The sequence below is a fragment of the Marmota marmota genome, unplaced genomic scaffold (genome assembly GCF_001458135.2).
Source record: "Marmota marmota marmota unplaced genomic scaffold, marMar, whole genome shotgun sequence".
NCBI lineage: Eukaryota > Metazoa > Chordata > Mammalia > Rodentia > Sciuridae > Marmota > Marmota marmota.
The window spans coordinates 17,878,697-17,906,016 of NW_026000068.1; the positions used below are offsets into that span (position 1 = coordinate 17,878,697).

The 27,320-nt window shown below is 34.8% G+C and overlaps 1 protein-coding gene across 10 annotated transcripts in view; it reads left to right on the forward strand.

The window, feature by feature from the left end:
• The window catches only part of Lrrc7 (leucine rich repeat containing 7), a 432,103-nt gene that overhangs the window by 82,270 nt on the left and 322,513 nt on the right, over nucleotides 1-27,320 (forward strand). For 9 of the 10 annotated variants that reach the window (XM_048814043.1, XM_048814046.1, XM_048814045.1 and 6 more), the window contains one exon: nucleotides 25,234-25,436. In XM_048814043.1, coding sequence (XP_048670000.1) covers nucleotides 25,234-25,436 — 203 coding nt within the window. Of the gene's footprint in view, nucleotides 1-20,749; nucleotides 20,755-25,233; nucleotides 25,437-27,320 lie in introns of those variants that run through there. The other variant, XM_048814044.1, reaches the window with a different exon arrangement.

The following is a 27,320-nucleotide window of genomic DNA, read 5'->3' on the forward strand; positions in this document are numbered from 1 at the left end:
AGATTTAAGAAGTTGAAAATGTTTTAATAAATATTAAGCCTAGAATTTTACTCTTTTGCTTTTTTTAAAAGAAGAGAGAAAGGGAAGGGGGACTTTGGTCTATATTTACTTCACAACCTCACAGTAGGGGATTTGATTGTTAGCTTTAGTTTTTTACATGCCCAATAGAACGTCTCTTTGGTAAAAACTGCCTTATTTCATTTCAGAGGGTGACATATCATGTTTGGGATCACTGGGAACTATTTCAGAAACCATATGAGAACCAAACTGTTTAAGGAGGGCCATCCATATCTCAATGAGACCACAGAAAAAAAGAAAAAAAAATGTAATGAATTTGAATAAAGAATGATTCATGATTAAGTGCTGTTTAGAAGGAAAGATTACTATTTTATTAGCAGCTAACCAGGATGATAGTGCTAGTAAATGAACCCTGATTTTCTTTTTCTTTTTCTTTTTTTTTTGTAATGGGGGTTAAATACCCCAGCAGCACTCCCCCCACCCTTTTTTAATTTGTTCTAATCAGTTATACATGACAGCAGAATTCTCTTCAATTCACTGTACATAAATGGAACACAATTTTCCACTTCTCTGGTTATACATGAAGTAGGATCACACCATTCATACAATCATACATGTACCTAGGGTAATGATGTCTGTCTCATTCCACCATCTTTCCTACCCCATGTCCCCTCAGCTCCGCTCTCTGCCCTTTGCCCAATCTGAAGTTCCTCCACTGATCCCATGCCCCATCCACTGATTATGGATTAGCATCTACTTATCAGAGAAAACATTTGGGCTTTGTTTTTTTGGAATTGTCTTATTTGCTTAACATGATATTCTCCAACTCCATCCATTTACCTGAGCATGCCATCATTTTATTTTCTTTTAATGCTGAGTAATATTCCATTGTGTATATATACCACAGTGTCTTTATCCATTCATCTACTGAAGGGCATCTAGGTGGTTCCACAGTTTGGATATTGTGAATTGTGCTGCTATAAATATTGATGTGGCTACATCACTGTACTCTGCTATTTTTAAGTCCTTTGGGTATAGACCCAGGAGTGGTATATCTGGGTCAAATGGTGGTTCCGTTCCAAGCTTTTTAAGGAATCTCCATACTTCTTCCCAGATTGGTTGCACCAATTTGTAGTCCCACCAGCAATGCATGAGTGTGCCTTCCCCCGCATCCTCACCAACACTTATTGTTGTTTGTATTCTTGATAACTGCCATTCTGACTGGAGTGAAATGAAATCTTAGAATAGTTTTGATTTGCATTTCTCTATTTACTAGAGATGTTGAACATTTTTTCATATATTTGTTGATCGCTTGTATATCTTCTTCTGAGAAGTGATTGTTTAGTTCCTTAGCCCATTTATTGATTGGGTTGTTTGATTTTTGTGTGTGTGTGTGTGTGAGTGTGTGTTTTGTTTTTGGAGTTCTTCATATATCCTGGAGATTAGTGCTCTATGTGATGTGGGTGTGGTAAAAATTTACTCCCCTTCTGTAGTCTCTCTCTTGACCTCACTGATTTCTTTGCTGAGAAGAAGCTTTTAGTTTGAATCCATACCATTTATTGATTCTTGATTTTATTTCTGTGCTTTAGGAAATTTGTTAAGGAATTCAGGGTCTAATCTGACATGATGAAGATTTGGGCCTATATTTTCTTCTATTAGGTGTAGGGAGCACTCCCCACCACTGTTTTTGAGATAAGGTTTCATTAAGTTGCCAAGGCTGGCCTTGAACTTGTAATCCTCCTGCCTTAGCTCCTAAAATTTATGAGATTACAAGCATAATCCACTACTAATCTAATTTCTTAAACTATGAGTTTGCCTCTCATTTTTTCTGCTTTACGTTCTAGACCTGGTACTAATCTGCATTTGAGTATTTTATAGGATCTCTGATAATGATAAAAAGCCATTTAATTTTTTTCTGTAAGTTTTTTCTTATATTGTTTTTAAGTGAATTGATTGTCTTATAAAATTGAAACCAGGAACTCGTTTTCAAAATTGTGTATATGTGTCCTTCTTATTACACAAAATGTTGCTTGGGATGATTAAATATTACTGCTCTGAGACAGAGATGGGGAAGCTACTTTTATTCAAAAAGCAAAACAAAACAGAAAACGCTGATGGGTTTGTTAGTTGTAAAGGCAAGTTCCCTAGGAGGTAATTTATGTGAGAGAAATAAGATACAGAAGGAGCTAAACTGCTTTATGTAATAAACTATCAGGAATTACAAATTTGAGTCTTGGCAGCTTGAGAAGACAAAGACATAAGTGGACCCTGGAGACTCAGAAAAATGTAGATAGGCAGGAAGAAGTTCTCAAAGGACTTTAATAGCTTGGAAACAAAGAGAGCCTAGAAAAAGATGGCCAGGTGAGAAATCCCTTAGAGAGGAAAATCAGACTGTAATTATGCCCAAAATAGCAGTTTTTAGGTTACTGGGTACAATACAAAATTCCTATATTGAACAATAAAAAGGGTTTGGGAGACTTGACTGAAAGCATGATAGCAGTAGCTGGTCACCATGGTAACCAGAGGTGAAATGATGCTGATGGGAAAGAACACAGTTAAGATTAGGTTGGGCTTATGTATAAAGGCCATACAGAAAGAAAATCAAGTTGCTCTTTCCGTATATTCTTTTCTGACTTGGAAAGATAGAGAGATAGACACTAGGGCTAGGGAATATTGCAATATAGCTTTTGCTGGTCTTGTTGAGGGCTGGCAGAAGGCAGACTAAGATAAGAGTAAACAAAATAAATAAGTCAGTATTAGTCATAGAAGGGGACAGCCATGGGGCTTTCAGCAGGTCTACTGTAAACCCAGGAATATAGAGGAAATGCTTTCCACCACCAAGGATTAGAATGGCTGGGGGCCATTTTTCTACTACCAAGCCAGTTTAGCAGCCATGGGATGATTTAAACTATACAGTTTCAGAATGGAGTACAAATCATAATGGAATTGGGGAGCACATTTTTAGAAAGTTAATTGATTTTGACTTTATGTTCACTTTTTTTGATTATTCCAAATAGTATTTATATTTATATTATCAAAGAAGAAATGGGCTATCCACTGCTTAAGTAGGCGACTTACTGGTTAATTGTGCTATGTCGTTTACATCTCATTTAATGAAAAGCTAGCTACTGAAGGCACAAAATTATATTTTGCCAAAAACAAGTTTAAATCATGTCTAACAATAACTATAAATCTGAATTTTCAAGATGTCAACCCCTAGAGAAGACACTGGCTGCTGATTTCTGCTATTAAACAAAGAGTTATCATTAGGCAAACTGAATTTACATGACAAGTTTATAGAAAAAGAAATACCCTTAACATATGTGAATCAGAATGTGGTTTTATAACTACCCAGTGTTTACAGATTTAAGCAGCATCAGAAAGAGACCTCTGATTCAAAGAACAACCAAATGAGGAAAATAAACAGGAGATGAGAGGTAAGAAGATCTTTGGTATGGCTAATCCATCTATGGTGCCTACACAGATCAAGGATCCTTACATCAGTCAGCTAAGGATCCTGCTATGGCTTGAGTATGGTTTGTGACAGTACTGAGTGATGGTGGGGTCATTAAGAGATGAATTAGATCCTTAAGAAGAATTAATGCCTTTCTCTCTTGGGAGGGAACATTGACTATGGTCATTAGCAGTACTAGATTAGTTACTTGAAAGAGTAGATTGTTTTCAAGAGAATTCATCTTTTTCAGCTCACCCTCTTACTTCCTCTTTTACCATGTGACCTCTCTTTCACACATGGTTGCTTGCTGTTTGGCTTTTCTTCCACATATGGAGCAGCATGAGGTTCTCACCAGAAACCAAACAGATGCCAGGGTAGGCTCTTGGATTTCTAGAATCATGTGCTAAAATAAGCTTCTTTTTTATGAATTATTCAATCTCAGGTATTCTGTTATAGTAACAGAAAACAGACTAAAAGAGCTGTTGTTACAAAAGACCATAGACTGGGTGGCTTAATCAACAGAAATTTATTTTCTAATCATTCTGGAGGCTAATAGTTCAATATCAAAGTACCTTGGTTTCTCCTTAGGGCTCTTTCTATAACTTGTAGATAAGTTCTTTCTCACCATGTTCTTTTCTGTATGTGTACACACCTGGTGTCCTTTCTCCTTCTTATAAGGACACCAATCCTCTCTAATTGGGGCCCCACACTTGTGGCCTCATTACTCTGAATCACCTCTATAAAGTCCCTATATTCAAACATGATCACATTGGGTGGACATGACTCAGTCCAAAACAGTGGCCAATACCCAAATCAGGGCAGATTAGTTGTATTCATTAATAAATTTACACAAGAAATATATATTCAATATCTACTATGTGCCAGACATTGCAGTAGGCACTGGAGAAGCTTCAGTGACAAAAGGCAGACCTAGATGTCCTTCTACAGGTTAATGAGGAAAGAAGTCACTTAAATAATACTACATTAGAAAGTGCTGAGTTCACTGAGCTATGGAGAAACACGTAGCAGAGGCTCTCAATCTAGTCTTTCCAGATAAAATACCAAATTCCCAGGGATGTTTGAATTTCAAATAATCAACAGATAATTATTTAATGGAGATTTATTCCCACTCTTGCATGAGGACCTATTTTGACTACTCATTGTCTATCTGAAATTTAAAATTTGCTGGGCATTCTGGGGTTTTGTGTGAGTTTTTGTGGTGTTTGGTTGGTTTCAGAATCTGGTTACTCTAAATCAAATCCACAAGAATGAGGAAAGCCTCACAGAGGAGTTAATGTGTAACCTAAGGCCTGAAGGAGTAAGGGCAGGAAACATATAGGAAATCAAAAGAAAATTTAAAAAGAATCATGAACAAAGAGAGGCTAGAGACTTCCATGAAGGTAGGGACCACCAAATGCAGGGTAGATGGGAACCAGTGGTGAGAAGCAGACATTTGACAATGGATGGCCATGGACATGCAGAGCCCCAACATGCATGAGGACGAGATGGAAGAAATCACCAGCTCCTATTCTTAAATCTCCTATACCTGCAAGGGATCAGTATGGGGGCAAGCTAACAGAGATTTATCAACCCTACCCACGTCTCACACACTGTAACCCTAATTTAGACATTTGTTTACTTGAGTTTTTATCAAGATCAACTTTCTCTACCTCCTTTCTGTTCAAACTTCTTTAGGAGCATCCTCATTGATTTCCCAAACTTCTTTAAACTGTTCTCCACAAAGCAGGAAGGTACAAATGCAAATCTGATCATATCCTCCCCCCGCCCCCACTTAAACTCCTCAGGAAATTTCATGATGAACTTTCATCTAGTTTAAGCCAATATAAATTATTCAGAAAACAGTACTAATAATAAAAAAGCCAGTGGAGTTTTTAACATAATTTTCAAAGAGCAAGAAATTTAAAAGCTATACATGTTTATGCAAATTATACAACATAAAACTCAGAAAACTGCCTAAAATCCTTACAAATTTTAAATTGAATAAAGCAGAGCTATGTATATGAAACAATTTGAATCCTAAGTATTACTTTTGGTAAAGATCTGAACAATTACAGTAAAATAAAAATTATCTATAAAAAAACAAACCATCAAATAATTAAGGCATTTATTTGCATCAAAATTAGGATTAGAATGAAGGTTTCCTAATGTCTTAATATAGTATGCTTATAACCATATTGCTTTATAAAGTTATATATAGCTAACATAGAATATTTTCAGTGAAGATTTCCAAACCAGTTTAGTTTTAATTTTAGAGGCAGAATTTTTTGTATGAACCAAAATAATTTTATATAATCTTATATAATTTATTTTGAATTTGTTAAATGTCTTCAGACATTTGTTAAATGTCTTCATGGTCATCAGAAGATATTTATATATGTGTGTGCATGTGTATAAATATTGTGAGATATCTCAGCAACCAATTTTGAATAATTTGGGGAAATTAAACTAATTTATTTAATAATGTTTAACAAATTCTGTACTAGCATGGTCAACCATTGTCAGATTAAAGCAAGAAAAATAGAATGACTGTTATTTCACATAGATATAGCATAGGTTTTCATTCTTTTAAGACTTCCTGACTCAATAAATACTCTGTCAAGTATTTTGTTAATTATACTGTACAAATGACAAAGAATGTTTTAAATGTTTCTGTTCATTTTTCTGAAACAGGAAAGCATTTGAGAGCCATAGATTTACTAAGAATAAGAAGGCATTTTATTGCTAAAGAAAGTTAGTGACTGGTCATACTTTTTATAACTTGCCAAGATGTTGTTTAGAACATAAATGTTACCATGGAAGACATTTTCTGGAAAAGATGATTCATCATTTAGATGTCACCCATATGTAATGCCTAGTAGTGCATGAAATATTTGGACTTTTCTTTCTGATGAAACATTTCAAAAATAATAGAATCATTGACTTGCTGGAGAAGGGTACTGTCAAAGTAAGGAATTCTGGAACTTTCTGTTTTGGTAAGGCATGAACAGATTGGCTCCAATTAATCCTTAGAACTTTGACAATTTACCACCATGAATGCTAGAAAGTGCTCTGAGAGTGAAAGAAGAGAGTAACTTACATCCTGAGGAAGTTGGAAAAGATTTGCAGAGGGAGTGACATGTGAGCTGTCTTGAAGATGGATGATTAAGATGTCTCCAATTTCAGAAACAAGTGAAGATCATTCCTGGCAGAGAAGGACATTTGCAAAAGTGTGGAAGGATATGAAGACATTGTGGCCGTATGTTAGTGGGAAGAAGTTGACAGCATTTATGGGGTAGGCTATGAGGAAAACAATTAGAAAGTTATTTAAGAAACCAAGCAAGAGGCAACATTTCAGCACTGTTAAAAGGAGGAGGAGCCACTTTTAAAAACCTGAAATGCTTAATGTAAGAAGGTATAGAGATTAAATTAAATAGTGTATTTCCTTATCTCAAAATATCCTTTCTTTCCCCTGCCTGCTTCGATATTACATGCTCTTAACTTGAACACACACATTACACACATGCTTGCACACAAACACATGCATGTATAATGCATATAAACTGATGTAATGATTTCTACTATTCTTAAACACTAAGCAGATGGTTCAGGAGAATGATAAAATTATTTTGCTTTTCTCCTTCAGATTAGAATTGGCTCTCGGTTCAGAGCCAGTCTAGGAAGATAGTTGTTGCCCCTAATGAGAAACCAGGTGCATTTTGTCTCCACTGATGTTCATTTTTGTACCTCATTTGTTTTCCATATATCTAGAAAATGAGAAATAGAAAGAAGATTTGTTCTGACAGCATTCATATGTTAATCTCACTGTAATTGCTAGAGGTGGTTTGAGTTTTAACCAGGTTCATGCTAGAAAGTAAAACGTTGAATTTATATTGCTAAAAGAATGATTTGTCTGTCACATCCTATGTCAATAAGAAACATAAATATTCTTGAGACAAGGCTTAGTACAAAATTTCAAGGTCACTCAAGGAAAATGCTACCAAAAGACATTTTCACTTGAAAAGAGTACTTTAGAGACAATGGAGAACAAAATCTTACAGATTTTTTTCTCCCCATTTATTCATGCTATGATAAATACACTTCCCTGAAAACATACAACCAAATGAGAAATTACATAACAAATGTACATCCTCCTCATACAAAGATGTAACAGTTACTTAATTATTTCATGGTTCTCTTATAATAAATCCATTAACTACAAAACCATGGCCAATAGTGAACTTGCAAAAACATTGTCTGATTTTTCATATACTATGCTGAAATAATACCCAGAAATAAGCTTAATTACCAACATGAGATTGTTATAACTGAGAAATGAAACACTATGAGACTGGCAGAGCTCATCTAGGAAGGGATAAGGGAATTCCCAGAAATATGTTTCATGGTAGTGACTGGTAAAAATTAAAGTGCTTATTATTTGTAATCCACTGAGCTTAAACAATTCAATAAACTGATATTATAAGTATAAATTGAAGAAGGAACTAATAAAGATTTAAAACAGTTTAATTACACTTTGCTTCATCAAACTGACAAAGATTAAAAACGATAATACCTGCTGACAATGTTATGGAGAAATGGGTTTTCATATATAACACCTTGGGGACTATCAGTTGGTAAAAATAATTGGGTAATTCTGCAATATTTATCCAGAGTAAAATGTTCAATTCCTTTTTACTTCATAAATGCTCAAAGATTTTGTATTTGAGATTGTTTATCAAGGAATTAATTAAAGTTTGGAGGAAATTATAAATTATATAAACTCCCAGGATAGGATGATTGGTCAAAGACATGTCAAAGCAGAAATATGTTTCAAGGAGTGTTTAATGATATGAGAGAATGTTAATAGGATAATGCTAAATGAAAAAGCATGACACAGAACAATGTATTTCATCTCAATAATACATGTGGGGTGTGTGTGTGTGTGTGTGTGTGTGTGTGTGTGTGGTGTTTAGACTGCAACCTCAAGTGAAAGATAAGAAATATTCTATGAAGTGCTTTATTTATGGATGTTTAGGAGTATAATGAATTTTATTTCTTATTTATGCTTTTCTGTATTTTCCAAATTCTTAATAGTAAGTATATATTACTTCTCTATTCTGAACAAAATAGCAAATGGATTTTTAAATAGAAAAATTATGATTAAGCAGAATTATGTGTCCAAAATGTCTTAATAGTTCTTTTCCCATTACTTCTATTTCTTGTCTCTGTGAGAGTGATAATGTTCATTTGTAAATCTTACCAGATACAGTTCACATAATCTGGTGGTTAATAGTGCAGTTTCTAAGGTGATATAATTTCTATTTTTATCCTTTCTCAAAAGTTCTTCATTCTGTTTATTTCTACTGTCAGTTTAGGATATCCATACTAACTCTCTTTTTCCTTCTTCTAAACCAGATATTCCCATTCATTTCCATATGATCAGGTTTATTATATCAGATTTCAAGACAATCGTGAAATTTTTATATAACATTTTAATTAAAATTTTTTACATTCAAGTAGTTTATTATAGTCACTACGTGGCTGCTTAAGGACACTGGGATTTATTTCTTTTCCTGAATATGTATTTCTAAGAATGAGTGGACAGTCTATCAGTTTTCTTCTTTGTCGTACATGTTATTCAAAGTATCTGGTTTACATTCTTGCTGGGCATTTTTATTTACATTTGAAATGTTTCTAAACCATCTTCAGCAGCTTGGTAAATTTAAGGCCAAACAACATTTCTGTTGTTCATATATTTATTTATTAATTAATCAGTACAAATAGTAATGTCACTGAGAACATCTCATATGGCTGCCATGCAATCTTGTTAGGAGCTCAAATAAATGACAGTGTCCATAGTCTAATGAGGAGCTCATGTTACCTTAAGAAATGGACAAGGAAATATCTGCAATAAGCTGGTGCCAGAACTGGGCTCTAGGTTCTATGATGTCAGAGACAAGCCTTCTCATCTTCCGTTGGAAGCTGAACAAGAGGGTTCTGTTGGTTTTCTAGGGCTGCCTTAATAAAATGTCACAATCGAGGTGCCTTAAGCAACAGAAATTCTTTATCTCAGTTCTGGAGCTCTGAGGTCTAAAATCTAAGTGTTATCTCTTGGTTCTTTTGAGGGCTGTGAGGGAAGGGTCTGCTTCAGACCTAAGTAGCTTGTAGACAGCTGCCTTCTCCCTGTATCTTCCCACACCATCCTCTCTAGGTGTGCATCTGTTTGTTTGTTTGTTTGTTTTTATACCTGGCCTTCTTTTTATAAGGATACTAGTGTTATTGGAGTAGCATCTTACCCTACGTCAGCATGATCTCCATCTTAACTAATTACATCTACAATAACCCTGTAACAGAGGTTGGAACTTCAACACATGAATTTTGGAAGCACTCTCCCATCCATGACATGGATAGGCAGGAGGACATTTTTGTCTAAGGCTAATCCTTGATAAGGAAGAGAAATCCAGGAGAAATGAGCAGTCAGGAAAGTTCAGGAGAAGAAACAGGAAATATAAAAATGCAAAGGCAAGAAAAGTGGAGTGCTTGAGTGTGCATGGTCCAGGAGAGACTGAAGGCTCAGCAGAGGCCTGTATTCCTTCTCAGAAGTGCTGGGTGGATAGAGAAGGCAGCAGAAGGCTAGCAAAGAATTTTATACAGATTCAGATTTGAATTCTAGAAATGCTTCCTCTGATGACAGGGTGATTTTCGTGAAGCACGTTTTCTTCTACCAGCAGGATCCTGTTACTTGAGCATGCTCTTTTCATTCTAAGAGCTCACCTACCTTTTTTTTTTTTTTTGAGTCTTTTCCAATGCTTTTTGCAAAACTTGTGTCCCCAATTTTATTCTCCTAATTATCTTAAATTGTGTTGTTTTTATTGTCTTCCAAATAATTTAATTCAGTGACAAGTTCATTTCAGTAAAAAATGAACAAACTCCAAGAGTGGCATTTGTTACTTACAAAATAAACTGGGATATGTATTTAAATATTCATAATATTGTAAATTACTGTTTGAAATTATATTTTTGATCCCATATCATAGCGTTAACAACGAAAAAAGAACTCTGAATCCTAACAAAATCATTTAGTTTTAAAATGCACCTGGGATTCTGGCATTTAAGCTTTTGTGAACCTAGCCTTTAACAATTGTTAAATCTGTACGTGTATTCTCACATGCCTTAACTTCTTTTGCAGAAAGCTTCTTAAATTAATTCTTACTTTAACTCTTCTTTCATCCTGAGGGTGACTTCAAGCAGACTTGTATGTTTCATGACTCTTAAAATCTTTCCAATTATAAAGTAACTGCCTGGATTTATACCCAAAGCAACTTAGTTGATTAAAAGATTATCACTACAAACCCTGTTTATTTTGTTGAATCTCAAATTGGCACATTTGCTCTATCCTGAAGGCACAAGTGCAACTGTCATCAGCATTAATTAAAATATTAATAAACACAGACAATATCAGAAGTTTCCTGTAGTTATGATTGAAGAATGAGCGTATAGCAGCACGAGATGATATTTAAAATGCTTTTTTAAAGTTGTTTACATCAGATTGAAAAAATTAGGCCTTTCATCTTGTCTAGTGAAGGATACCATATTGACATTGTGTCACAGCACTAAAGACAAGGAATTGCTGAGATGAGATGGCTCATCATGTGGAAAATGCTCTCTTACTCATGCCTAATAAAGCTCCTTCTCAAATCTTTCATAAAAATTACTATTAACCTTCCGTATACCCAAATTTTCATTAAAGTATTTAATTAAAATGTATTTAAATATAACTGTACACATTTCTGACTTCTCAATAGATCCTACTGAATTATTGGTCTTTTCTTGATAATGCACTCATATTAAGAACATAAGTCAACATTTGTACTACAGTATAAAAATTACTCAAGAGATATTAAGGCATAAGAGCATCCTCTGAGAAATTTATTCAAGGATCAAACAAGTGATTAGACTGAGGTTTCTCTCAAACATTTTATCAATTAAACAGCCTCTACCTGACCATTCTGCTTCATTCTTTTATTCTGTGTCTCTAGAAAAGTAAGTGTTCAAATATTATTCCAGAAATATTACTTTGGATTATCACCTTAGAAAATGAGATCTTTGAATCTATCCTTAATGCTTAGAAATTTGTTTCTTCATATTGCTTTTGGCTGAGGTTTACAACTTGCTTGGAAGCCAAATCTTCCAAGAACTGCAAACAAGCAATTTATTATTGAATTAAAACTTTTCTTTGAACATTGGCTAGTTTTAATCTCATATTGAAATCTGCTTTGTACTGTCCTTACAGCCCTATTTGCACATTTAAACAAATAAGTAGACAAATAGCTCCAAGATAGTAATTCCATGACTTTGTGGAGAGATGACAAAAGTACTCAAATTCAGGATAAGCATCCCTAATCCAAAAATCTGAAATCTGAAATGCTCTGAAATTCAAAACGTTTTGAATACAGTTATGATGTGACAAGTGGAGAATTCCACACCTGACCTCACATGATGGGTTGCAGTAAAAAGCAAAGATTGTAACTGTGCACTAGAAATAAGGTATGAAATTAGCTACAGGCTTTGTGTATAAGGTGTATATAAAATAAAAGAGTTTCATATTTAGACTTTGGTCCCATCCCCAAGATATCTCATGATACATATGGAAATACCTCCCCCCGAAAAAAAATCCCAAATTCAAAACACTTTTTGTTTCAATCATTTGGGATATGGAACACATGACCTATAGTATTATTTACCTATATGGTACAAGAAGAGATTTTCAGTAAACTTTTGTATACCACAACTTCATACAAATCTCCTCTCAAGGGATTGTTTTCAGATTGATAGGTTAAAGTTCTTTAGAATAGTTACTTTTAAGATGACAATAGCAATAGTGAAGCAGAAAAGAACAAGGAAAGCAATATTATTTATTTATAGACTGGAACAATTAGAGAAGATTTTCTTTAAAAGAATTTAAATTACAATAAATGCTACAAACTCAATCTGTGGATTTTGTTTGAAAGCCCATTCTAAGAGTAGAAGGCAATGACCAAATAAGTTAAAGAATAAACCAGAATATTCTGTTTATCATGTAGGAAGTTCTTATTTACAGATTTCTGTAACATCAGCTACTGTGTTGTTTTAGAACATATCATCAAATTATAGTACCCAGCAAATAAAATCATGCAGCATGGTTTAAAAGGACATAATGGTTTTTACTATACCCCAGTAGGACTGGTAGAGATGAGCAAAATGGCTAAAGGCTATTCAATGTTGGGAGTGCAGGGAAACTAGAGCATAGAATTGGAAAAGTACATCTGTGGAAGTACTGGGTAAAAAAAACTGAAAAGTTAAATTGAAGGGAACCTGATTGTTAAAGAATCTTTAGGCTTCCCTAAAATGTGTGGTTTGGAATACCACTTCCTAAATTCAGTGATAAACTTCAAATTTTTTTAATTATTTTTTTTTCTTTTGGTTGGTGGTAGTGGTGCTGGGGATGGAACCCAGGGCCTCATGTATGCCAGGCATATGCTTTAGCACTGAGCCACATCCCCCCAGCCCAAATATTCTTAATTTTTAAAAATGTGTTTAGGATATGCTAAAAGATAAGCATAGTATTTTTTTAACAAAAAGACCTCTGCCTTTGCTCATTTGTACAACTATAACAAAATGCCATAGACTGTGTAATTTATAAACAATAGAAGCAATAGAAAGCTTTTAGACCTGAAGAACAGACCTTTATTTTAGGAGGTTAATCAATATGTTAATTAATATATAAAACCAAATATATTAATCTTTAAATATATTTGATTTTTACTTTATTTAAGTATTGTAAATGTATGTGTCAATATATAAAATGTTAAAATACTAATATTTTATAAAAAATCATCATAATTTACATAACATTATATTCAGTATTTATTTTCCTTACCCTGCTATAAATTCACAAAAGTGAGGTACTTTTTTGCTCATTGGTAAGCTCTTTTTCTCTTTGGTGTCTCCAGCATATATGCCAGAATCTAGCACATAGTAAACATTTAATAAGTAATTGATGAATAGATAACTCTTAGATACAGAATTAACAGAATTAAAGCACAATTAACCAAAATAAGAAGGAAAGATTGTGCCTGGTACAGAGTAGAAACTAAGTAAATATTTCCAGCTTCTTCTTTAGATAAGTTGGAAATATTTAAATTTGTCAACATAAAAATGAAATCAGAAATAACGGTTTAGGGGTTGGGGTTGTGGCTCAGCGGTAGAGAGCTCACCTAGTGTGTGTGAGGCCCTGGGTTCTATCTTCAGCATCACATAAATAAATAAATTAATTAATTAATTAAAGGTTATTGTGTCCAACTACACCTAAAAAATAAAATTTTTAAAAATAATGGTTTATATTAGAAATTACTTATGGAAAAAGACTCTTTGAGAGCAAATAGATGAAAATTCCTGAGAAGACTATGTAAGAGAGTCCAGGATTGATGTTCTCAACATCAAGAAACTCCTTTAAAGCAGCACTTAAAAATAAATATTCAGTAGGCTCCCTCTGGATACCAAGCACACAGCTTTCCTTCTTGATTTCTTGTTTTGATTGCTGATATGATAATATCAGCATTACAGACCACAAGGAGGTTTGCCCCATAACAGTCCCTGGATTCTGAGGAAGACAAGCTGGTTTGCTTTTATTGATAGGCAAATCAGATCACATCCAGCAAGTATAGGCTCTCGGGTGTAATGATGATAAGATGAAAACAAACCCATGAAATCTGACTAGTTTTGAGATGGCATCATTTCAATAGTCAGACAAACAAAACAAAACTCAAAAAACAAGCAAGCCTCCAATGTTCCACTGGGGGTCCAGAACCCATCATGTGTGTTGTCTTGATAAGGGGCTTTCAGAGATATACTTGAAGTTAGGTAATGTTTTTAATGAGGTGTCTTAAAGTAGGACATGTAGAGAGAGCTTGGCAGATTTCCATATCCCTGTGGCACACTTAGTGAGGCAAAAGGCTTCTCAATGAATAAATTAGAAACATTTGTCTTTTGAAAAATGCAAGGCTGCACCAGCTAATGAGGACAGCTAAAATATTTGTCACAAGGAATCTTGGAAAGACTGAACTTTCCCTTGCTCCTTTATCTTTCCAGGTATGGAATATTAGGCAAAGATAACAGACAGACTTTGGTTTCAAATTTTAGAGAATGAAAATGTATTGAAAGTCAGATGTTTTGATACGTACATTTTTATTGTTTTGAGTCAGCTCCCGACTCAAATTCTCAAGTGACTGAAATTCTCTTTGGTTTAAATTATCAACAGGGAAGGATTTGAAGAATATAGCAAGAGGAGTCTTCCTGCTACTTCACTTAGATTAGCCCCCCCCCCAACCGCAAGCCCTGCTATTCAAATGCATTTGACTCCATGAAGGAGTATTGAAAGGGAACTGTTTATTATAGACTGTGGTTGTGAATAAAGAAAATCCCCTTTAGGAATTCAATTGGGATTGAAAAACAATATGATTCAAGATAAAAGGGAATCCATACAGTGTCATGAGAATTCAGAAAAAGATGCTGTTACCTTTGATTTCAGGGAAGATACTAGAATGGCCTCAACAAAAAGAAATGAATACCAATTTTCCTCATTTTTTCTTATTTATTTATTTGTTTGTTTGTTTATCTATTTATATCCAGGGATTGAACCCAGGGGTGCATAACCACTGAGTCTTAACCCTAACCTTTTTTATATGTATATATTTTAGTTGTAGATGGGCACAATACCTTTATTTTATTTATTTATTTTTATGTGGTGCTGAGGATCGAACCCAGTGCCTCACACATGCCAGGCAAGCGCTCTACCACTGAGCCCCAGCCCCAGCCCACCCTAGCCCTTTTATTTATTTATTTATCTATCTATTTATTCATTTATTTTGAGACACTGTTTCACTAAATTGGTAAGGGCCTTACTAAATTGCTGAGACTTCCCTTGAACTTGCAATCCTCCTGCCTCAGCCTCCAAAGTCACTGGGTTCAGAGGCCTGTGCAACTGCACCCAGCTCACTGTTTTCAATCTCTTTAAACACTGAGAATCTAAGAATCTTCTTTTAGTTGTGTGCAGACACACAGTAACACTGGAAATCAGATTGCTCCTGAGACAAAGTCTGAACACTGTATGAAACTGTCTATGATGTACACTAGGCAATGGAGAAAACAAACCTGTGTTCCTGTGTGTCATATATAAGCATATCTGTGCTTTCCTCTGCATTGTACTAGAGTCAGTTCCTAAATCATTTTCTCCATTCTACCTCACTGTATTGTTACCTCTGTATACCCCCCAAAATTCTTTAACTGATTGCTGAATAAAAGAACAATTTATTTCCCTTCCTGCTACCTCCTCATTCTGCTTTGCACCTTTATTCTTTGTATAAGTCACCTGTCAAATGTGTGCTTGTGAGTGCACTTCTGGGTGAGATAGAACTGCTGATAAATTCACATCTTCTTAAGTGCTCAAATGCTGAGCTATACACACTGCTCTCAGGATAATGTAGAGTCTGCTAGTGAAAAAACACAGTGATTTGGGGGGTAAGAAGATGCGAGATTCAAGCCTGATTCTACTAATTTTTCTGTAGAGCCTTATGCACATCACAAAGTCACTAATTCTTGGTTATCATTAAAATGTGAAAAATAATACATGAACTGATTATTTCTCATGAAATAAAAACTAAGATAATAGGTTATAAATTTGGAATTTTGCAAGGACTGTATGAATAAAAGTAATTAGAATGTTCTTGAGTTCTCATATCCATTTACTTGTATTTTTTTTATTTTTTATTGTTGGTTGTTCAAAACATTACAAATTTCNTCTCCCTTTCCCTCCCACCTCTCATCCCTGTTTAATGTTAATCTTCTTCTCCTGCTCTTCGTCCCTACTCTGATCTTAGTTACTCTCCTTATATCAAAGAAGACATTTGGCATTTGTTTTTTAGGGATTGGCTAGCTTCACTTAGCATAATCTGCTCTAATGCCATCCATATTTTCAAGTGTCTTGAAATACTAGACAAGTCACCAAAAATGAACATGTTGAATAAGCTATATATGAAATATGCTCCCCATCTTCACAGAGTTCTTCACCTAGTGAATAATAGTGGTTTTAAGTAAACAATTAAAATCAAATGAACCACATATATAGTTGTATAACATGTTGACAAGAATTATAACCTACCTTGGGTAGGAGGTAGGGAGAAGCTGTTCTTCCTACTTAATATAAATTAAAATATAAAAGCAAATGGAAATGTACCCTTATGTCCTCTGCAGAGGTAGGCATAATTCTGAAGGGCCTGTTAGAAGATGGATTATATAATTTAGGAATGCAAAAGAAGACAGAGATGCAAAGAATATGAAAATAGAAGTTCAGAGGATTAGATAAAAAGGGAATAAAGGGAAGGGAGGGTGGATAGGAAAGACAGTGGAAAGAATCTGACATAACTTTCCTGTGTGCATACATGAATACACAACAGTGAAACCCACCATCATGTACATCCACAAGACTGGGGCCCTAATTAGAATAAGATATATTCCATGCATTTATAATTTTATCAAAATGGACTCTACTGTCCTGTATAACTAAAAAGAACCAATAATTTAAAAATTCAAACAAACAAATAAAAAGGGAGAAGAGTGGTACCTGACCAGGGGCAGGGCAAGGCGCTGGGTAAGAGTGTGGAAGGCAGGAGTCAGACAATAGGGCCATCACACCCTTGGTAGGCCATAATAAATAATTTGGACTTTGCCTTGAGATCAGAGAGGAGTTATTGAAGTGTTTGGAGCAAGAGGGTTACACAATTATATTTGTGTTTTTGAAAGATCTCTGCACCATAGAAAGAGGACAATAGAAAGGTAGTCACAGATATATTCACAAAATATGTTCAGTTTGAACTAGGTTCATGGGCATTTGAGATGAGGAAAAACAGACTTGATTCATGAAATGTTCAAGTTGGTTAATAATCAGGACTTTGTGATTGTTAAATGCCAGAAGTGAGGAAACTGGAAAAGTCAAATATAATGCCCCATTTTCTGTCTTGAGAAACTAGGTGAATATACAGCCATTTGCTGAGGTTGGAAGCACAGCAGGAGGAAGTTTGGGTAGAACAGTAATTGCTAACACTTAGTCAGTGCTTGAACCTTAAGCTATAATTCTGAATTCTTTGTGTCTAATCTATTATTTTGCCAATGAAGAAGCTGATACAAGTAAAATGATGTGCCCAGGTTCCCTCCGCCAAGGAGTTTGCTGCAGAATCCAAGCTCTTGACACTAATGGTGTGCTAGCCACCCCGTAGGAGCATCACTTCAAATTTGAGCATGTTACGTTTGCAATGTTCTTAAAACATAAAGCTGAAATGATGAGGGAAATAAATCTTGAATGAGAGACAAAATTTTATAGCCGTCCACTTACCACTTGACTTATGTTATATTAAATGAAGGGAGAGTTGGGAAAGGTGAAGAAGATTGTAAAAGAAAAGAAGGTACAATTAGAAGGGCAATGGGCAGAAGGGAAGCCAACACTATAAATCTCTGACTTGAGAAAGTGACACCTCCTAAAGATTGGAACGGAGGATCCAAAGTGGGAATATTGACTCTGGAAGGGTATGATGTTGCAGGAGACCAAGGAATAGAGGAGTTTCCAAAAGAAAGTTGTAGGTCTCTGCCCAGAACAGAACACTTACTAATAGGTCAACCAAGATGGGGGTAAAAGAATGAAAGGAAAACTTGCCTTTAAACATGGAGGTTGCTCTCCTACTTTCCTGATTTATCTATTCTTACAATCAAGGCCCCACTTGCCGCAGTCCAGCTGCAGCAAAATAACCGGGGGGTGACGAGCAACTGTGTACATTGATACAGCAGGAGTGGGAGCCGTTTATTGTAGGACAGGAGAGGTATATATACATTCCACACAGCTTATCTTAATTAACATAAACTAGATACAGCAGTCAACCAATAAGGAATCTCCACACTTAATGGCTCACTGGTGTTACTTCACAAACCACTCCCTCTGGCAAAATGCCAGGCTCCATCTTGACTTGTTTACAAACTCTAACATTGCACCCACTAAACTAAAAGGAATTTAAAATGCACATATATACACTCTCAAAGATAGAAATAGAAAGCACCAGCAGAAGATAGACTTCAACCTATTTTTGGAAGATGGGGAAAGATGTATTTTATGTACATCCACAATGCAAAGTACATGATTAACCACATTATGAAGTATCCACAAAGGGACAGGGATTGATTTGCCTCACCCACCTCCTTAGAATACTGGATACACCAGATAGCAGGCAAGAAACTGAAGAGACTTTGTGTTGAAAATTGGAAATTCACTAAAAATCTCCATATAAAGTAACATGGCTCCACACAGAAAACCAAACTATTCTTCTCCAGAATATTCTTTGGCTTGCTGCCTTATCATCTTGCAGTGCAACCCATCAGGCATATAAAGCTTCCAATTAACTTTATAGAGCATCACAGTTTAATACTGGAGGAGAGCAGGGGGAATCATCAGATACTTGTGGAAGATCTCTGTGATGAGAGATGAGACCCAAAGAAACAACCAGAAACTGGAAGTCAGAGCAATTCAGAGAGAAGAAGGGAAAGAAAAAAAAAGAAGAAGAAAGTCCATAGTTAGTGTCTTCTGGAAGAAATGAAGAAGATGTGGCCCCTAAAACACAAATAGACAACTAAGAAAAAAAGGAACATTCAAGAAAGGAGGGGGCATGGGGTTAGAAATGATGGTGGAATGTGGTGGACATTATTATTCAAAGTACATGAATGAAGACACAAACTGATGTGAATATATTTTATATACAACCAGAGATATGAAAAATTGTGCTCTACATGTATAATAAGAATTATAATGCATTCCTCTGTCATATATAACTAAAAGAATAATAAAAAAAGAAAAAAACAACATATGACTCTTGCCAAGTAAAATATGCTTTTGGATAAAACGTAAATCAGTGTATATGAATTTAGAAGATACACTTGAGAAAATTTCCCAGAAAGTACAATAAAAAGACAAAGACATGGAAATTATGAGAAAAACAAATTTTAGGCTGAGTCTAATAGTTCTCTCATTTAACTAATAGCAATTATAGAAGAGAATTTTTAATAAACAGTAAGAAATTATGAATTAAATAATAACAGAATAAATATGAATTAAATAATTATTAATTAAATAATGACACAATTGCAGTAAGTGCTTTGGGTGTGAAAGAGCCTTTTAAGTAATGAGAACAATAGATTTAAAAAACAAAAATAAGAAAACCACGCCAAACCCCATTGTCAGAAATTCTCAACACTGAGGATGGAATAAAATTCCAAAAATTCCTGGTAGAAGGGAAATTGGGTGTGAAACAGGATTTTGAATCAAAATGGAACTGGGGTTTTTTAGAAGCTAGAAAACATAATAAAAATTGCCTTCAAATTAGTGAAGGAGTATTTCTGACCTAAAAGTCTATATCCAGGCTAAACCTTCAATCATTCTCTGATAAAATAAAGCTATTTCCAATGGAACAAGTCCTCAAAAATGTGCCTACTATAAATCCTTTTTCAGCAAGTAAATGAATGTTATAGTCTGCCAAACTGAAGGAATAAATCTGAGAAGAAAAAGATACGAATCCAGAAAATAGAAGGCATAACACAGGGAATAAGTGCAAGATTCAAGGAATGATAGTGAAGAGAACGTTTGGGTGACAGCTGTATATAAAGTCTGGAAAAGCAACCACTCCGGACTGGAGTAGGAAGACTCGGGGTTCCCAAGGGATTGGTAGGAGTTGGGGGTGGTTATTACATGTGTTTGGCTGTATCACGGGGAGAGAGTCAGGAAACTGAATTAGAAAAATATACATAGAATAACCAAGCAAGAAAACAATAAAGCACTTTTTTAAACTCTAAGGAATGAAAAAGATACCCAAGAAATATAATGTGGTCTATTACACTGGTATATAACCAAGTAGGTACTATTAATTTAAAACATAATTGTTATACATGTATTTTGCTTGGGTAGAAGTATGTCAGAATTTACTTGAAGAAAGGTAGAATCTCCCTACCTTGTGATATGAGAAACCTGTAATTTAAAAATCAAGAATTAGCATTTACAGTCAAGTTATTTAGAAATTTATAGGGAGTTGGAGCTCCCAAACATTGAAAGTTATTTTGTGTGGGTAGAGAACATAAATTGGGAATGAATGGAATTTTAATGGAGTCATATTTTGTGCATGAGATGACAAAGTCATCAATGAATGAAAAGGAGTGTTCAAGAAATTGATAAATAAATGGTATATGAAAGAGTAGACTGATGTTACTCTAAGGAAGCTGTCAAAGGAACGGGTTTTACAGGATGAGAGAAGACCAATAGTTTTTAGAGGGCAAGGTGGAGAGTAATCCATCCTTCTAACTCAGAAGTGGGTTAGTAGGTGGTGTGATAAAATCATCATGCTCTACTTTTAAAGGCTGTAAGATTGTATGTTGACCCTAGGAAAAATCCAGTTATAGTTAAGTCAACGAGGAGAGAGAGGGGAAGTATTCCTTGAGAGGGTTGAGGCTCAGTGAAGATATTGATGATGATGTAAAGGAAACTCTGAGATCAGAGGAAAGAGACAGAGGAGTTGGGATAGGGGGAATAATTCAGCACATTGTGGGGAGAGAAGATGACTATAAGGGCTTACATTCTGGGACAAAAGTGAAAGTATGCTAAGTGAATTAAGTTTCAAAAGGTTTGATGGACCCTGGACATTGACCCAATGGTTCAGGGGCAGGTCTAGGTACTCTTTATTCCACTTGGTTTATGTTTTAAAAAATATGCAGTGACAGCAACAAATAAATCTCGAGAAAAGTTTGTTATTTTGCATGTACAAATATGCCAAAATGAAACCCGTTATTCTGTATGATTAAAAGACATTAAAGAAAAAAATAGCCAATGGTCCCGCACAAAAGATGGAATGAGGCTTTGAACAACAAAAAGCATGAACGGTTGATTTGTCAGTCAGCTTTAAGTCCCATAAGTAGACAAGGTGTGCTTCCTGGGTCTCTTCTAGGGCATCACTGCTGGGGACAGAGAGAATGGCTAGCACTCACTCAAATTAAAAAAATTAAAAACCTGTGAATCTTCTAAAATAGATTTCTCTGCTCCACTTCCCCCCCTTCTACCACCCTTCTATTCCACCATAAGTCTGTGGATTTGACTTCTTAATTACCTTCCCAAAAATCACTTCTCCTCATTCTCATAACTAAAAGAATCTAAGCTATCATCACTTACCTTTACAATATAAAAACTCCAAAATACATCTACTAGGTATCTAACAGATGTCACATAATTATTAAGGCACCATTAGGATGTCTTTTTTTAATTGGTTGTTCAAAACATTACAAAGCTCTTGACATATCATATTTCATACATTAGATTCAAGTGGGTTATGAACTCCCATTTTTACCCCAAATACAGATTGCAGAATCACATCGGTTACACATCCACATTTTTACATATTGCCATATTAGTAACTGTTGTATTTGCTACCTTTCCTATCCTCTACTATCCCCCCTCCCCTCCCCTCCCATCTTCTCTCTCTACCCCATCTACTGTAATTCATTTCTCTCCTTGTTTTTTTCCCATTCCCCTCACAACCTCTTATATGTAATTTTGTATAACAATGAGGGTCTCCTTCCATTTCTATGCAATTTCCCTTTTCTCTCCCTTTCCCTCCCACCTCATGTCTCTGTTTAATGTTAATCTTTTCCTCCTGCTCTTCCTCCCTGCTCTGTTCTTAGTTGCTCTCATTATACATTAGGATGTCTTATATGTGCTAGACTCCAAGTAGGGACATGAAGGCATCAAACAAGGCCAGGTAAAATAATAATTACAAAATCTTGTGATTTAGACTCTTAAAAAAATAGAAAGTATACATTAATATTACTGTATATATAAACGTGACTATATGACCAATATGATTCTGCAACCTGTACACTCAGAAAAATGAGCAGTTATACGCCATCTGATTCAAATGTATGATATGTCAAGATCATTGTACTGTCATGTGTAACTACTTAAAACAAATTAAAAAAATAGAAAGTATATTTTCATGGGATTCCCCCCAACTGCCCACTGCTTTTCTTTTTTTTTTTTTTCTTTTTCCTTATTTTGGTCTAACTTTCATTGTATGAAAGAAAACATTTGACCCTTGACTTCTTGGGTCTGGCTTATTTCATTTAGCATGTCCTATATAAACTGCAAAGTATTATACAATTATAAGCTCCATCCATGTATCAATAAATGCCATAATTGTATTCTTCTTTGTGGATAAGTAAAACTCCATTGCGTGTATATATCACATTTTCATAATTCTTTCATCTGTTCACAGGTACTTGGGCTGGTCCTATAACTTGGCTATTGTGAATTTCCCCGCTATAACCATCAATGTGGCTGTACCCCTATCATGTGTTGATTTTAGATCTTTTGAATATATACCAAGAAGTGGGACAACTGGGTAGAATGGTGGTTTCAATCCTAGTTTTTTGAGGAATCTCCATAATGCTTTCCAGAGTGGTGGTACAACTTTACAGTGCCATTAACACTGTATGAGTAGACCTTTTTCTCCCATGTCCTTGCCAACGTTTATTATTTGTATTCCTGATATTTGCAATTTTCACTGGTGTGAGATGAAAGTTCAATATAGTGTTGATTTGGATTTCCCTGATAGCTAGGGATGTGGAACATTTTTAAATATATTTACTTGGTCATTCATATGTCTTCTTTTGAAAACTGTTTGCTTAGTTGTTTTGTCCATTTATTAATTGGGTTATTTGGTTTTTGGTGCTATGTTTTTTTTATATATTCTGGATAACTAGTCCCGTATCTGAGCAGTGGTTAGCAAAGACCTTCCAGTCTGTAGTCTCTCTCTTCATGCTCTTAATGGTTCTTTGCTGTGCAGAAACTTTTATATTTGCTACTGTCCCACTTATTGATTCTTATGCTTTAGGAGAAATCAGTGGAGCAGAGAAAGGGGATTGAGAAAGAGGGAGGAGGCATAGGGAAAGGGAGGAGTGATGGAATCAACCTGACCAAAGTTTTCTATGCACATATATGAATATACCATAGTAAATTTCACCTTTATGTATATCCATAATGAACTAATTTTTAAAAATATATATAAATAAATAAAAGATCAGTAGAGTAGAGGAAAGGGAAGGGGTGAGGGGGAAAAGGAGGGAAAGAGGAAATACTGGGGAGTAAAACAGCAAATTATATTCCGTGTTTATATGATTATGTCAAAATGAACCCCAGTATTATATATAACTATTACAAACTAATTTAAAAAATAAAAATGTAAAGTACATATAAAATTAACAATAAAAATATAAAACATTAAAAGTGTAAAAACTGGGAAGTGTAGGAGTTTCAGGCAAATTAATGAAAAATTCATGTTTTATATGTTTTTAGTAAACTTTCTATAATCACCATGTGGAAACAGCCATCTATAAGTGCTCACCCATAAACCTGCCTCCAGATTATCTTTTCATTAATGTCAGAAGTTAAAGAGGAATAAGGATGACTTTGAACTGAATCTTCTATAGTTTTTAAGTATATTCTACCTGGTTGCCTCAAAATTTGACTTTAGCTAAGCAATTTCAAAAGCAAAATGCTATATAGTTTTTATTTCATATTTATAAAATGTCACTAATTTCTATTTCAGCATTAAATTTATTTTCTAATTAAAAATAAATTTATATTCTAATTAAAAATAAATTTACAAATTGAATGCAAGTTTCAAATTAATGTTCATTCAATGCTGATTCTATAGTTGGCCAAGTGCTTATACTGTGAATTGAAAAATAAGTAAGACAAGATCTCCTTAAAGGCACCACCTACTCTATGGAGAAACGGCATGCACAGTCAGGAGTTATATACCTATTCTTCCTGGGGACATAATCACAGAGATCACGATCTTTGAGTTAGAATGAGAAGTCTCAAGAAAATTATCGGTAGCTGATGTGATCCTGAGAGTCCCAGATACATTAATTTATTCACCAGCACATTCATTTGTTTATTCTACAGTCGTTAGTGAATTTCAACTATATGTCAGGCACTGTGTCAAACACAAAGATGAACCAAACAGTCCCAGCCCTTAAGAGCTTAAAGTCTAGAAGAAAATGACCTGAAAAGCAATAGAGTAAATATTGAAGGATCCATGACACAAGTCTGTGCCAATTTCATGGCATTTGGCATTTCCTAGAGGAATAGGAAAAGGACATGTCCAAGATGTCACATGAATATGTACCACGATTGCAGGCTCTTTTCTCCCATCCAAATCACAGAATTCCTAAACACAGACTAAAATTCTGAAGTAAATAAGGAGTTCCATGTCTAATCTGTAGTCCAATTGATCACACGCTGCACAAAAACAAACTGTTCAACTCATCACGTATTTCCGAAGTCTAGCTTATTCTGTAAAAACCTGTTCGCTGATGGAATAAATCTATGAATCAAAAAAGAAGACACTGGGTGAAACTTGAATGTTTTTGCAGAAATAAGAGAAGTGTCTTTTCCAATTCCAGAGGTTTCTTTCCTCCACTTTTTTTTTTTTTTTGGAGTAAATTGCATGTGCATGTCCTATATAAACTGTAAAGTATGATAAAATTATAAAATACGTGCCAAAATTAGCTCTAAATAAGCTCTAAGAAAGCCCTTGAAAAGCAGTTGATTAAGCAGTTTGTTTATTTTTTCTGTTTCTTTCTAGTGCAGTGCCTGGAGATGACCACCAAACGGAAAATCATCGGCCGTCTGGTGCCGTGCAGATGTTTCCGAGGTGAAGAAGAAATCATCTCAGTTTTAGATTACTCCCACTGCAGCCTTCAGCAGGTGCCAAAGGAGGTCTTTAACTTTGAGCGGACATTAGAGGAGCTTTATCTAGATGCCAATCAAATTGAAGAGCTACCCAAGGTAATTTTTGACAACATAAAACATAGAGTGTAAATGAGAATTTCATAATTTTGAAGGACTTAGCATAATGACAATGTTAACTATAGCGTTCTGTCTGGGTAATTAGCAAATGATGGGGACTGATTTAATTTCCCCCCTGTATTCTTGTTACATTTTAATACCACTCTGTGTAATTTCAGGTGATGAATTAATAATAAACTGAACCACACAAAAGTCATCATTTTATGGGTCACACCTTCTTATTTCAAAGTGCTCTTTAAAACACAGATCAAAGGGTTGAGATCATCGGCTTGTTTAGAAAAGAAAAGAAAAAAAAAACTACATATTCTATTCTAGAACTGAAAATTGGTATGTTTACGTTAAAGAAATGTTGTTTTAAAACCTTGAACTATATTTTTAAGTCTGAGAAAGCTTTCTCTTTCTCTTTCTCTCTCTTCCCCACCACCCCTCATACACACACAGAGAGCACTGTCATGAAAAAAATGTGTTTTTGTTTCTGGATTTTAAATATTTGATTTTTAAAAATAACACTGAATTTATGTAGCATATAGCTGGTAAAAATAGTTGCTAAAAATTTTGACTGTCAAACTTTGCCTACATACACACCTCCATTATGACACAGTGCTATGTAAAGAAAACCAGGCCTCCCATTACCCTGTTCTCTCCATAATGGAGAATAAGAAATTAACTAAGATCAACCAAAGTCACAGCAGAGAGGTAGAATGGGTGGATCCTAACAACTGCCTAAGTAAATCACTTAGATTAAGTAGCCAACATGGCATTTACCTATGAAGGACTTATGCAGCAGACAGGGCAAAAAATGCCGTGTTAAATTTCTATTGCTTATGCTTTTTAAAAAAAAAAAACACATGAAGTAATTTAATAATCAGATTTTTTTTTTCACCTGAGAAACCCGAATTTCATTATCAAAATCTGAGAATTCGAAGCTGGGGCTGGGGCTGGGGCTCAGTAGTAGAGCGTTTGCCCAGCACGAATGAGGCACTGGATTCAATCCTCAGCACCACATTTGAAAAAAAAAAAAAAGTGAACTAATAAAATAAAGTTTAAAAAAAAACCTGAAAATTCAATGTGCTGATCAAGACAAATGATGAGTAATTGTTTTCAATTATAATTATGAATCATGCTGTTTACATAATGCTTAAAAATTAGGTATTATTTAATGTGTACTTCAAAAATAATCTCTCTCATTTTTGACAACCTAAGTTTATAGTGTTATCTTCGATCTTTTCTCAGGAGGGCTGTGTCAAGCCTAAAAGAGTTGTCAGCCACACAGATTAATAAACCAGGATTGCATGTCAAGTAGAGGTTGGTCTGAAATGGGCTGTCTCTTCCAGTAGAATAGGGAGTCCTCAGGGTGGGGAAAAGCAACTCACTAAACCTCATCTCCCTGTGCACACTCACACATGGTAACCTTCACACAATGGATACACAATCAGTGTATTTTCACTGAATGGTGGAACAATGCAGAGGGCTTTCTTTATAGAGAACTGTAGGGCTTGATTAGCAAAATCATATAAGGTTTAACAAATCACACATGTAGTATTTTGTTCTAATTTAGAAAAATAAGAACACATATTTTTTTTTAGGTCAGACCAATCTAGGATTGCCCAATAAAGCAGATATTACCCAGTTATATTTGAATTTTGGATTAAAAATAGGTAATTTTATACCTTACTTATGTCTCATATATTGCATGGGATAAATTTATACAAAAAATAGTTTATATGAAATTCAGATTTAAGGAGGTATCCTGTATTTTTATTTGCTAAATCTGTCAACCCTAGGGCAATCTTGATTTATCTTAAAATCTTTGACTAGATCCATGAAACAGGATTTGTAAGGTAAATAATAAAGCATGGTTAA